Here is a 12,659-nt window from a genome sequence, read left to right as displayed (position 1 = left end):
TGCCGTGAGTATAACGTGCCCACACATCACTCGTTCATCGATTTTGAATCCGCATACGACACAATCGTTCGAGACCAGCTATGGCAGATGATGCACGATTACGGCTTTCCGGATAAACTGACACGGTTGGTCAAGTCGACGATGGATCGGGTGATGTGCGCAGTTCGAGTTTCGGGGACACTCTCGAGTCCCTTCGAATCTCGAAGAGGGTTACGGCAAGGTGATGGATTATCGTGCTTGCTATTCAACATCGCTTTGGAAGGGATACGTAGGGCTGGTATCGACACGAGTGGCACGATTGTTAGAAGGTCTGTTCAGCTCTTTGGCTTTGCCGATGACATTGATATTGTAGCAAGAACCCTTGAAAACATGACGGAGACGTACAACAGACTGAAGGCTGAAGCCGGACGAATTGGACTGGCTATAAACGCATCGAAGATCAAGTACATGAGAGGAAGAGGTTCCAGAGAAGACAATGTTAACGTCCCGCCACGAATTCGTATTAGCGGTGATGAAATCGAAGTGGTAGACGAGTTCGTGTACCTGGGCTCACTGGTGACTGCTGACAACGACACCAGCAGAGAAATTCGTCGACGCCTTATGGCAGAAAATCGTGCCTACTTTGGACTCCGGAGGACTCTCCGCTCGAACAAAATCCGCCGCCGCACGAAGTTAACCATCTACAAAACACTGATCAGACCGGTAGTTCTCTACGGCCACGAAACCTGGACTATGCTCGTGGAGGACCAACCTTGGGGTTTTCGAACGAAAGGTATTGCGCACCATCTGTGGTGGAGTGCAGATGGAAGATGGATCATGGCGGAGGCGGATGAACCACGAGTTGTATCAGCTACTGGGAAAATCACTCATCGTTCAAACGGCGAAAATCGGGAGACTACGGTCGGCTGGGCATGTCGTTAGGATGTCGGACGACAACCCGGTGAAAATGGTTCTTGATAACAACCCGACTGGAACAAGGCGACGGGGCGCGCAGCGAGCAAGGGACACTTCGACTTCTTCGAACAGCAAGGGACACTTCGGCCTGGAGCTGACTGGTAAGGTAAGCATTGACCCGATCATTGTAGGCTGTTTTCCGGAAAACTTAGTTGAAATATCTGTTTAATTTGTGTGGGAGACCTGCCTCCCCTTTCAGAGTCTGGAGGAGTATCAAACCACCATAGAAATTTATGTTTGATTTGTATAAGAGCCCTCCAACCCAGAAGTGGGAAGGGTGTTGAACCACCATTGAAGTATTTTTTGCCACACCCACCCCCCCCCCCCACATGCTAAATTTGGTGCCATTTACTCGATTAGTTCTGGAGTTGTGAAAAACTTAATTCAAACTTAATTAGCCGTGTTTCTCTTAAAATATGCCAAACTATTAACCGCATATAACGTAGGAGAATTATGCTTCACGAGCACCATCTTTTCCGGTTGGTATAAACTAAAATCTTTTCACGAATACAGGCACCAACCCAGTATGCTTTTTGTTAAATGCATCCGCATTATTTTCCCATTATTCTGCAAAACCAAGCAACATTCGTTTATCAACAGAATTATTTTTCGGGCAAAATTGTACATCTAACAGCGTCCCGAGATGCGGTACACGTAGCGGAAAAAAAACAAGCGAACCGGAAATGCTTCGCCGACTGATGAGGATAATGGCATGGGAATTATTTCTGCCCGTGTGCTGCTGTACACAGGCTATATAAATTGCTTCTTCCGCGATTGCTTATTAACTTGATAAATAGGGCGGGCCGAGATTTTTCTATTATGATGATGTTGAAAGGATTATTGAAATACACTCAACTCTACAGTACGGGTCATCTGATGAATGTAGATCAAAAAAGTTGATTCAGTGGAAAGTTTTATGATAGAAGCATTACTTTGATGACAATAGGTTAAACTGAAAGAACACATAACTTAAAAAAAGACCACGGCTTCAACCACACGTACAATAAACATAGGATAATATTAGAACGTAAAAAAACGCGGCTTCAGGAAAAAGTATGCCCCGCAGATGTGACTCCCAAAAATCATGAACTACAGTTTTGCAGGTACGTTTGTCAATAATTTCACGTATACCTGCAGCAAGCATCGAAATATGCCGTAGTGCTCAATTATTCGACTCGCACAAAAAAAAAGTCAGCAGCACAGCCTAACATGCCATCGCCCTGCAATCGAAAATACTATCGAGAGCAATTTGGTTTTCCGGAAGTGAAATTTAATTTGTCTCGTTTGCTCGCTGATTTATAGCTGTACAGTCAGCTCCAGCACAGCTGTACTGCTAACCTGGGATCCGTGGAGCAAACCGAAAGAAGGCCGAAACGTGACGCGAGTTTTCTCTGTCATCAACGATCTATGTGCAGTGCGATAAAATTCGAAAGTATTCGTTGTATATAAATTTCAGTTGCCAGACAGGGCGCCGAAAATGTCTTTTTTTGTGTTAGTAACAATCTATAAATTTTACGTTGTCTGGAATAAGATCTGATACACTCTAACGCGTTTCTGGTTAAATATAGTCCTAGTGTTCTATGTAAATTGCTCGAACCCTTCATCCTCAATCAATAGGAAAATCTTCGATCTGTACACTTTCGTACGAAGAAGGACTCCTAATCCTATTACAATCTGTAGCATGTCGCGGAGTTGTTGAGAGGACCATCCAATTGCGTATGTTTCTGTTAGTTCTGTAATCGTGTCGTGTTGAGCCAAAACCCTTTTTATTCCTGTTCGACATTTCGTGAGCGAGGAAAAAAGGCAGGCAAAATCATATGCTTCGTATGCGCTATACTTACAGTCGCTCTAGAGCCGGCATGTTGGAGAAGGTTTGCCTTTCAAAAGTGGTGATATTGTTCGAATGTAAATATCTGAAAAGATTCGGAAAAAAGAAAGGGGTTAAACCGGTTACGTGTAAGTGAAAGCAAAGATGGGCCGATATGGGGGGAAAAGTTACAAAAGGCACGGACGGTAACTGCTTCAGCCTTGCCATCGATGGCTTTTCAAACATTCGATATTTTCAATTCGGAATTAACAACATCCGCGAAATTCAGCCATACGAGATACCGTGCACTGAGAGTGGGTTTTCAGTTTGATAGAGTGCTTCTGTACGCGGAAATTGGATTGGATCAGTACTGCGTTCAGGTATCAATATGGTATAGCAATACGAATCGAGTGGTACCTTCTCTGCGGTAGAATGAGACTCATCCGAGCAAACAGCCAATTGGTCGCTATAAATAACTAGCACCCAAATACTGACGCACTTTGGCCTGATAAAAACTTATTGCAGCGTTTTGGCATTTGTAGTGTTATGCATGAGCTCTTTCAAAATATTCGTATTGTTTCAAACTTTACGAACTTCGAACACATTTTTACCGGGGAAGCAGAAGATGGTCGCTCGGGGCTAAATGTTGTAAAAAGCGCAACTACCTTGACCTATCGGTCGTATCGCGAGCAGAATGAGCGGAAATGTAGTCTTGATGAACGAGCACTTTTTTCTTCGCCATATTTGGCTGTTTCACCTTGATTGCAACGTCCAATCGAAACTGTACAATAATATTGTTTATTGATTTTAAGTTGTACAGTAGGCAATATATATGATTTTTTCGAGGATGCGAAAAATGAACAAGGGCTGAGAGGCACAGTGGTCCAATAAGGCAAAAGGTGGAACTTAATTCCATAGCGCATTTCACATTCATCCTAGCTTAATAATGTCTTCAGAACTATTGTTTGTATGAATGACTCGCATAATCGCAAATTGTAGAAAATTATGAAAAGTTTACTATGCAGTCAAACCTGTTTTTGTGCGAGGATAGGGACCGCACAAAATAAATTGCATAAAAAAAATAATTTGAAACTTCACGTGCAGCTTCAAAACAATGTTTCCACAACATTATTGAAAAAATTGAATTTAAAAATAACTCGAAAGTTGTTGATTCTGATTAAGAATACCTATGAGAACAATCCTAAAACATCGGATTGATAAACGTAACTTTTTTAAACATACTAATCATTTCAACCGCTTGCCTTCGTAGGCTAGCAATTCGTGGCTTTTCCTGCGTAATACTGGTTCAAATAGTAATTATTTGACGCAATACTTATGTAATGCGTTGGAATTCATTCCAAGAATTGGAAAAACTAAATGGCTGAAAATGTTGTCGGAAGTGGTCCTTTTTTATATACAGCACAAGAAAAAATTCGCACAAAAAAATAATCGCATAAAAAAAGTCGCACAAAACAAATTTCGCACAAAACAAATTTCGCACAAAAAAAAGTCGCACAAAAACAGGTTTGACTGTACTAAAAATAAAAAAAAATAACTTTTTTTGTGTTAGGAGATAGAGAAATGGTTTATTCAGAAAAGTTATAGTAGATTCAAAAATATGAAACTTTATTGAAGAAATGAAAATCCTATCTTCATTAGGTACAAAGTTATAAAGTATATTATACGGAACTTACTAAAAATTTATTTTTTTGTACTTAACATTTGCTAGTAGCATTTTACACGAAAGTGTTGTTCGGATGAATTGTTAGGGCACATAAAATACACATTTTACACAGACCATACATCTCCAGGACCTTTTCTTACAAATTAATATCATGTTTAGGTTTATTTTTTCGATTATTTCAAGAACGTATAAGTTAAAAAGGGGCAAGTGGAATCATGATGTCAATACTTTTCCTTGAAGTTAAGCTCAAGTACTATAAACTCTTGTAGGTTTCATTTGTCCTAATCCACCCGCATTAGAGTACGGCGAGCGTATGATACAGTAGGTTTTCATGTTTTGAAAAAACTAACTTTTTTGTGTCAAGAGATAGAGGATTAACCACTTTTTGCCTTTTTGGATCACTGTGAGAGGGCGTGATTTAGACTTAGAAAAAAATTTCCTCGTCCAGACGGGACACGAACCCGCAATTTACGATGTCTCCGGCATGGTGTTTGGCCAATTAAGCCACTGGGGAGGTAGTTTCCCTTAAGACCAATATCAATCAACCTTCACTATTGCGCAATGTCCACAGCGCGCCTCGATCAACCACACACATTGCCTTGTGGACGTTACGTTTGTAACTGAGAAATTGCCGCTCTCACTCTTCGTGTAGCGACTTACTATATCTGATGGATAGAGTCGACTAGATGATTCAGTTAATTGCGAACTTTCCACCGAAAAGCACCTAGATCATTCTCTGCTAGCTTGTTGAGCAGTAGTTTATTTTCGCTCCGTTCACTTCGTACGTTCGTTCGTAAGTTTCTGTGGTCGCGTTGGAAACCGACGCTACGGTGAACCCTGATATGGGTAAATCAAAAACCAGTTCCAGTTCGGGGAAACGGCCTCGGCCTGACAATACGCCTGATCCCGCGGCTAAAAAGCTGTTGGCCAACAACAGATTCGCTGTCCTGGAAAACGCCACGGATCCCGAAGTAGGAAAGAAGGAGAAAATCCCGCCTTTCTATGTGAAAGGCTTCCCGGAAGATCTACGTGAAGCAATAGTGTTTTATATTGACAAAGGACTGAAATGCACCATCCACATGTGCACTGAGGGATACAAACTGATGATTCCGTCGTTGAATCATTACAAGGCGGTGCAAGTGATACTGCAGAAACACGAGGTGGAATATTTCCCCCACGATATCGAAGCAGAAAAATCCCTCAAGGTTGTTCTCCGCGGTCTTCCTGACATAAAAGTTGACACTCTGTTGGAGGAACTGAAGGCAAAAGGACTCAAACCAATCCATAAGATCACGCGTCACAACAAAACTCGGAAGTACCGTGCTCAGGTATATATCGTAAACCTGGAGAAAAATTCAACGCGCCTGGCGTACCTGCAGTCCATCCGAGCACTTTTTCACATCATCGTAGCCTGGGAGCGCTACAAACCAGTGCATCGTGACGTCACCCAATGCTCTAACTGCCTGCTGTTTGGACACGGGACTAAAAATTGCCATATGGCGTACCGTTGCATCAAGTGTGGCCAAATGGGCCCCCGATGCCTGCCAGCTGATGGAGATCGCCGATCCGGTGTGCGCCAGCTGTGGGGCTGCCCACAAAGCAACCAGTAAAACGTGCCCGAAACGCGTAGAGTTCATCGGGATTCGTAAGCGGGCCTCCACCAACAATCAACCAGGTCGCCGAGAGGTGCCCTCAAACAACACAAAGGAGTTCCCTGCCATTGGCTCCCGGCACCCCATACCTTTGCTCGCCCTGTTACCGCTCAATCCAACCACCAAACCAGTCACAGCTGCCTCTACGTATGCTGAAGCAACGAGATCCGGTAGCCGTTCACCTCCACCAGGTCTCCAAGGGAACTCGTCCACAATTACTTTCTCCCAAACTGGCACAACTGACAACGAACCCATGCTCACCATGGAGTAATACGTTTCACTCGTCGTGGAATGCATCAACACTTTTCGCACTTGCAAAAGTAGAGCTGAACAACTGCAATCTGCGGTGATAATCGCTTCCAAATATGGACCGTGAAATCATCAAGATTGCTAACTGGAACGCTTGCTCCATCAGGAACAAAATTACGAGCCTGTTGACTTCCTCAACGTACACAAAATAGATATTGCTACTATCACGGAGACGCATCTCAAACCTGAGGTGAACATCTTCCTCCCCGATTTCCGATTTGTACGGCTGGATCAAGCATATAGGGTAACGGGGGTATTTTGGCCCACATGCATATTTTGGCCCACCCGGTAACATTTACGCATTTTATCTGATAAATTCAATGAATACTAGAAAACTATGCATGCAACATTGAATAACATACCATTTTCGGCGAAAAACTGGGTCTAGGTAGTGTTATTTTGGATTTAGTTCATACATATTCAAAGTCATGGCTGAGTCAACCCAAAGTCAAAAGGAAGTGGTAATATACAAGTCAACGTCCGGAAGCTATTGTAACAAATATGTATGCTTATGAAACAATTCGTTGTTGTAGTAACATCAATAAAATGTCATAGAAACAGTTTGTACACTCTAACATGTTGGAAAAAGTTGAAAAAGTGGTTAAACGCATGGCCGAAATATGTTTGCCTCTTTCTGAAGCAAACATATATTGGCCATGCCAAGTTTTGACATCTCTTTGATTACCGTTCGGCCGTTGCACGTGAACAAAGAAGCAGCTTGTGACAATTTACAGGTAATTACTTCTCAATTTATCACATTTAACGATATGAAATTGGATGAGAATGCCTGCCAAACCGCTATAAGCCAAATCATTTCATTTTTAGATGCCTAAAATTCACAAAAATTCACAACAGAAGGATGTTCTCTTCAAACCCACTATTTTTGCTCTAAAAATACTGATGATGATCTTAAATTTAATTTGTCCGAACTATTTCCATACACGTTTATAGATATAAAGGTGGGCCAAAGTAAAAATTTGGTGGACCAAAATATGTTTTTAGTACTTCGTAGAAATTTTGATATTTCTGGGACATTTTTCAATATACTGCATTGTTGAACGGTGTATATTAAAATAGACACTTAGATTTTAACAATGGTATAATAGAGTAGGTATTTGTGTTGAAAAATGTGTTTGTTTTTAATGAACTGTGCGAACACTTCCCAAAGCTGGCCAAAATACCCCCGTTACCCTACTTCTGGAGGAGGTGTGGCTATTGCTCTTCGGCGTGAAATAAGCTGTCATTGCTACCGAGTTTTCAACTCAAGGTCATCGAGGCCGTAGGATTGGAAGTAACCACTGGAGTCGGTCCCATTACCATCATTGCAGCCTACTGTCCCAAGCAAGTCAACGTAAGGGACGGGTCGGCAACGAAGCTAAGAAGCGACATCATCAAACTGACTCGGAGGTAGAGGCAGTTCATCATTGCGGGTGACCTCAACGCAAAACACCAAGCCTGGGGCAACAGTCGACGCAACCAAAACGGCCTGATCCTCTTCAACGACCTACAAGTAGGCCACTACAACATTCTAAGTCCGGCCGCTCCCACCCGGTTGAGCAGATCCGGAGCACACGCAACCATCGACCTGTTCATCTCTAATATGGACAACATAACCGACCCGGTTGTTCACCGAGAACTCTGCTCGGACCACTTCCCAGTGGTAGTCGAAGTTGGATCCTCTGCTAACCGATTCCAAATCTTTCGACATAACTACCATCGAGTCGATTGGAAGCGGTTCCGGCGATGTTTAGACAACGCAATTGACTACGGCGTCCAGCTGGAGTCTTCAGAGAACATCGACCATTGTCTTCAGTCCATCGATGAGGCGTTATCCCAGGCTCGGGATCTACTTCTTCTAACAGCATCTCTGGAGCTCCGCTACTTTCTGTCTCGCTGGAAGTTAGCTAAAGTGATCCCCATCCACAAACCCGGTAAGGACCCTACCAACGCTAAAAACTATCGTCCCATCAGCCTATTATCGTGCATCTCGAAGTTATTCGAAAAGTTGATTCTTAGTCGCTTACTGGAATTCGTGAACCAGAATAACATCTTTCTCCCAGAACAGTTCGGGTTTAGGCAGGGTCACTCCACCGTTCACCAACTCACAAGAGTTACTCAGATTCTAAGGCGGAACAAGTCCGTTAGTAAAACATCTGCTATGGCATTGTTGGACATCGAGAAGGCGTTCGATAATGCCTGGCATGATGGCCTGGTCTTTAAGCTGCAGCGATTCAACTTCCCGATCTTCCTCGTTAAGATCATCAAGAATTATCTGGTGAATAGATCATTTCAGGTCTTCCTCAACAACATTCCCTCTGATTCGTTCAACGTAGATGCTGGGGTCCCTCAGATACTGTCTATGTTTGCAGACGACACTGCCATTATCTACAAAGGTCGAGTGATTAGAGAGAAGAGGGTCTGGATGTTTTGTCCGACTATTTCAACAGCTGGAAGATCTGCATCAATGCAGCTAAAACCCAGGCTATTATATTCCCGCATTCAAAATCAACTCGACTTGTTCCGCCTGCCAATGGGAGAATCCATCTCAATAACACACCCATTGAATGGTCGAGTGAGGTTGTCTATCTTGGTATCTCCCTGGACCAAAAGCTTCTTTCGTTCACACGTAGAAAAAACTGTTACCAAGTGCAACATACTGACCAAATCCCTCTATCCTTTCATCAATAGGGAATCCACTCTTTCCCTCACCAACAAGCTTGCCGTTCACAAGCAAATAATTTTACCGGTCTGGGAGGGCTGCGCTAAAACGCACCATCTTAAACTTCAGATTGTTCAGAATAAAATATTACGTATGATCCTAAACACCCCTCTGAGAACACGAAACTCTGAGATCCAGCGCCTGGCTGGTCTTCAGGTGCTGGAGGAACGAAGAACAACATCGTCGACTAGGTTCAGAGAGTCCTGCGCCAGGTCACCTCACCAGATAATTCGTGAGCTGGTACCTTAGTTTTAAGTTAGTTATTTGTAGTTAAGTAGGTTATCAAAATTTATTTTTGAATTGAAAACAAGTCCTATAAAGGATTAACTGTAAAATTCTACACAAATAATGTAAATCTATAGAATTAAGTAATCAGCCAACCTCAAAACAAAGATGCAGAGCCCAAATGGCTCCCATACAAACGAAACAGAAATATCTGTACAACTCGAGATTTAATCAGGTAAATAGAACCAAATTTGGCGTGTGGTGGTTCACGAGAGCAAGAAATACTTATGTGGTAGATCAACACCCCTATTTTTTCCTAGAAAGGGGGGCTTCCATACAATTTACCTTACCAAACAGTCCCAAGCCGTGCTGTGGCCTTTGCTGGACGCAATAGTCGTCTCCATTTCACTCGGTCTATGGCTGCAGTTCACCAGCTCTGCAGTCTGCGTAGGTTCCGCAGGTCGTCTTCCGCCTGATCGAACCACCTTGCCCGCTGAACACCTCTCCGTCTCGTCCCTGACGGATTGGATTCAAGAACCATCTTTACCGGACTGTCGTCTGTTATCCTTACAACATGCCCAGGCTATCGCAATCTGCCAATCTTAGCGATGTGGACGATAGATGGCGGTGTGGATGATAGCAGCTCCTGCAGTTCGTGGTTCATTCGCCTTCTCCACATTCCGTTCTCCATCCGCAGTCCACCAAAGATGGTACGCAACGCCTTCCGCTCGAAGACCGCAAGGGCGCGTTGGTCCTCCACAAGAATAGTCCATGTACCATGCCCGTAGAGAACTACCGGGCTGATCAGCGTCTTGTAGATGGTTAACTTGGTGCGGCGACCAAAGTATGCACGCATTTCCTGCCATAATGCGCCGATGAAATTCTCTGCTGGTATCGTTGTCGGCAGTTACCAGTGAGCCCAGATACACGAAATCATCGACCACCTCGATTTCATCACCACTAACTTGAACTCGAGGTGAGAGGTTAGCACTGTCTTCTCGTGAACCCCTTCCTTTCAAGTACTTCGTCTTCGACACACTGATGACCAGTCCAATCCGTTTGGCTTCGGCCTTTAGTCCGATGTACGTATCCGCCATCTTCACAAAGGTCCGAGCCACAGTGTCGATATCGTTCCGCCTGGTAGTGCCCCACGAACTGCTTCGCAAATGGTGATAGTCGACGGCAGAGTATTTGGGAGAGTACCTTGTAGGCGGCGTTCAGCAGAGTGATTGCCCGGTAATTGTAGCACTCCAGCTTGTCGCCCTTTTTGTAGATGGGATACACAATACCCTCCTTCCACTCCTCCGGTACTCATTCTTCCTCCCAAACCTTGACAATGACCCAGTGCACGACTCTAGCCAATGTTTCTCCACCGTATTTTAATAGCTAAATTTGGCTTGTGTAAGTTTTTGGGGGTGAGAAATGTTTCTATGCGGGTTTGACAACCCTCCCTCTTCTGAAAAGGGAGGCTTCCATATAAATGAAACACAAATTTTTGCATGAGTCTAGAATAAATCAAACAAATGGAACCAAATTTTGCATGTGAAAATTTTCCAGAAAATTATACAAATTTTTTCATGGACTGTTCTTTGAGTTAGAAGGTAAACAGACATTTTCAATCAAATATTGTTTGAAAATGTTTAAAAAATTGAAAAATTTGAAACTGTTCTCGTGAAAATTTTATTTCTCAAGATTGAATCATGTTACGTGAGGGTAGTGGTTGTTTCTTACGTAAAATTTTTCAAGGAACACGGTGAAACTATCGGATTTGAAATAAAATTGACTACATTAACGAAAAATCAAATTTAGTTTTAAAAAATAAAAATAATCTATCCAACACTTTTGGTTCAAAATGGTATTTTTCTATAATTACTTATTCAATATTCACCTACCAGTATTTTTAACACGTCTTGCGTCTATAGATTGTAAAAAAAGAACAAAGGGGTTTCGAACAAAAAATTTCAATGCTTACTTGGACAGCTCAAATTACTACTTATGTATTATGCTAGAAAAAAATATGATCTATGATTATACTTACAAGCTCTGAAGCCGGTTTAGCGACTCAAAAGCATTGGATGCAACAAACGCTATCTTGTTTTTATTGAGGTATAAATACTTGAGCGATGGCAAGCTACGAAATGCACCAGGTTGCAGGCGGGAAATTTGATTCTCATTTAGGAAAATCGTGTGCAGATGAGTCAATCCATTGAACACATCCGTTGGAACTTCACGAATGTGGTTGAAGCGTAGATCTCTGTGAATAAAAAGTTAAGATGAAAGATTGTGAGATATTTTTCAATTGCTGCACATATATAGTTGAAAAAAAAAAAACATTTCTTTATGCAAATTTATAAATAACTTTAAACTAATAGTAAGAAATTATTCATTTATTGTAATTTTGAGCTTTACCTAAACTTATTTTGTTTGTACTTTAAGAGGATATAGCTTTCAAACATTACACTTCCAGTCGACTCCGATGTTCCAAAAATACCAATACCATCATTCAAGTCATTGATCTTAACTGTACTATTACCCATGAAAATTTTGCAAAACCATCGTACACCACTTTTGAGCAATAACGATAACCCAATAACAAATGTATCGGTTATTTCTCTCCGAGTTGGAAGATCAGCAAGGTGAAGCCCAGAAGAGCTTATGATGTCATGAATGACTATCAACTGTCACTCTTCTTCTATTTTTGCTGTTTTTTATTAAAAATCTGTCATAAAATTTTATGGATTACACGATAATAGTATCACAAAGAACGTAGACAGCAGCATAGCTTGGTTCGCTTGTGATGGCATGTTTGACACACTAAGAACATTGCAATTTCATTTCGTTTCGCTCAGGACCGGCGGTTGACGTGGGTAGTATAAGTAATATCCACTCGAGATTATCGGATAAAACCAAACATTCTTCTTCTATTTCACATTACACCGCGGGCTGAGATGCCAGATTTTTTGAGAAAAAATCCGCAGATCTGGAAACTCTTTTTGCGATTGATGCATGTGAATGAAGGCAAATATCCATTTCCCATCCCCTACTACCGACCCTGGTTTCATAGTTTGCGCTGCGGGGCTGGATCGTTGTGATTGTTGGTGGGGTACAAGGTGGGAGTTATCGCTCCCAAAGTGCATGACATATATTTCTGATACTCATACGTTAAATTAATCATTATTACTACAGACATCATGCAGTTTTATTTTCAATGCTTTCTATCGCAATCACAAGCGGACACAAACATTTCATTGTCATTGTAAATAAGCGCTTTTGACTCTTATTGCTAGACATATCCAAGTGGAAGTCAAG

At 42.2% G+C, this 12,659-nt stretch overlaps 1 protein-coding gene across 2 annotated transcripts in view; it reads right to left on the bottom strand.

The window, feature by feature from the left end:
- The window catches only part of LOC129723539 (peroxidasin), a 248,700-nt gene that overhangs the window by 138,846 nt on the left and 97,195 nt on the right, over window positions 1-12,659 (bottom strand). For both annotated transcript variants that reach the window (XM_055677818.1, XM_055677819.1), the window contains exons 3-4: window positions 11,389-11,604; window positions 2,796-2,867 (exon numbers count right to left, since the gene is read on the bottom strand). In XM_055677818.1, coding sequence (XP_055533793.1) covers window positions 2,796-2,867; window positions 11,389-11,604 — 288 coding nt within the window. The remainder of the gene's footprint in view (window positions 1-2,795; window positions 2,868-11,388; window positions 11,605-12,659) is intronic.

This window comes from Wyeomyia smithii, chromosome 2, assembly GCF_029784165.1.
Source record: "Wyeomyia smithii strain HCP4-BCI-WySm-NY-G18 chromosome 2, ASM2978416v1, whole genome shotgun sequence".
NCBI classification, from domain to species: Eukaryota; Metazoa; Arthropoda; class Insecta; order Diptera; family Culicidae; genus Wyeomyia; species Wyeomyia smithii.
The sequence above is the reverse complement of the archived record's forward strand: the minus strand, read 5'-3'. Positions and strand labels throughout refer to the sequence as shown.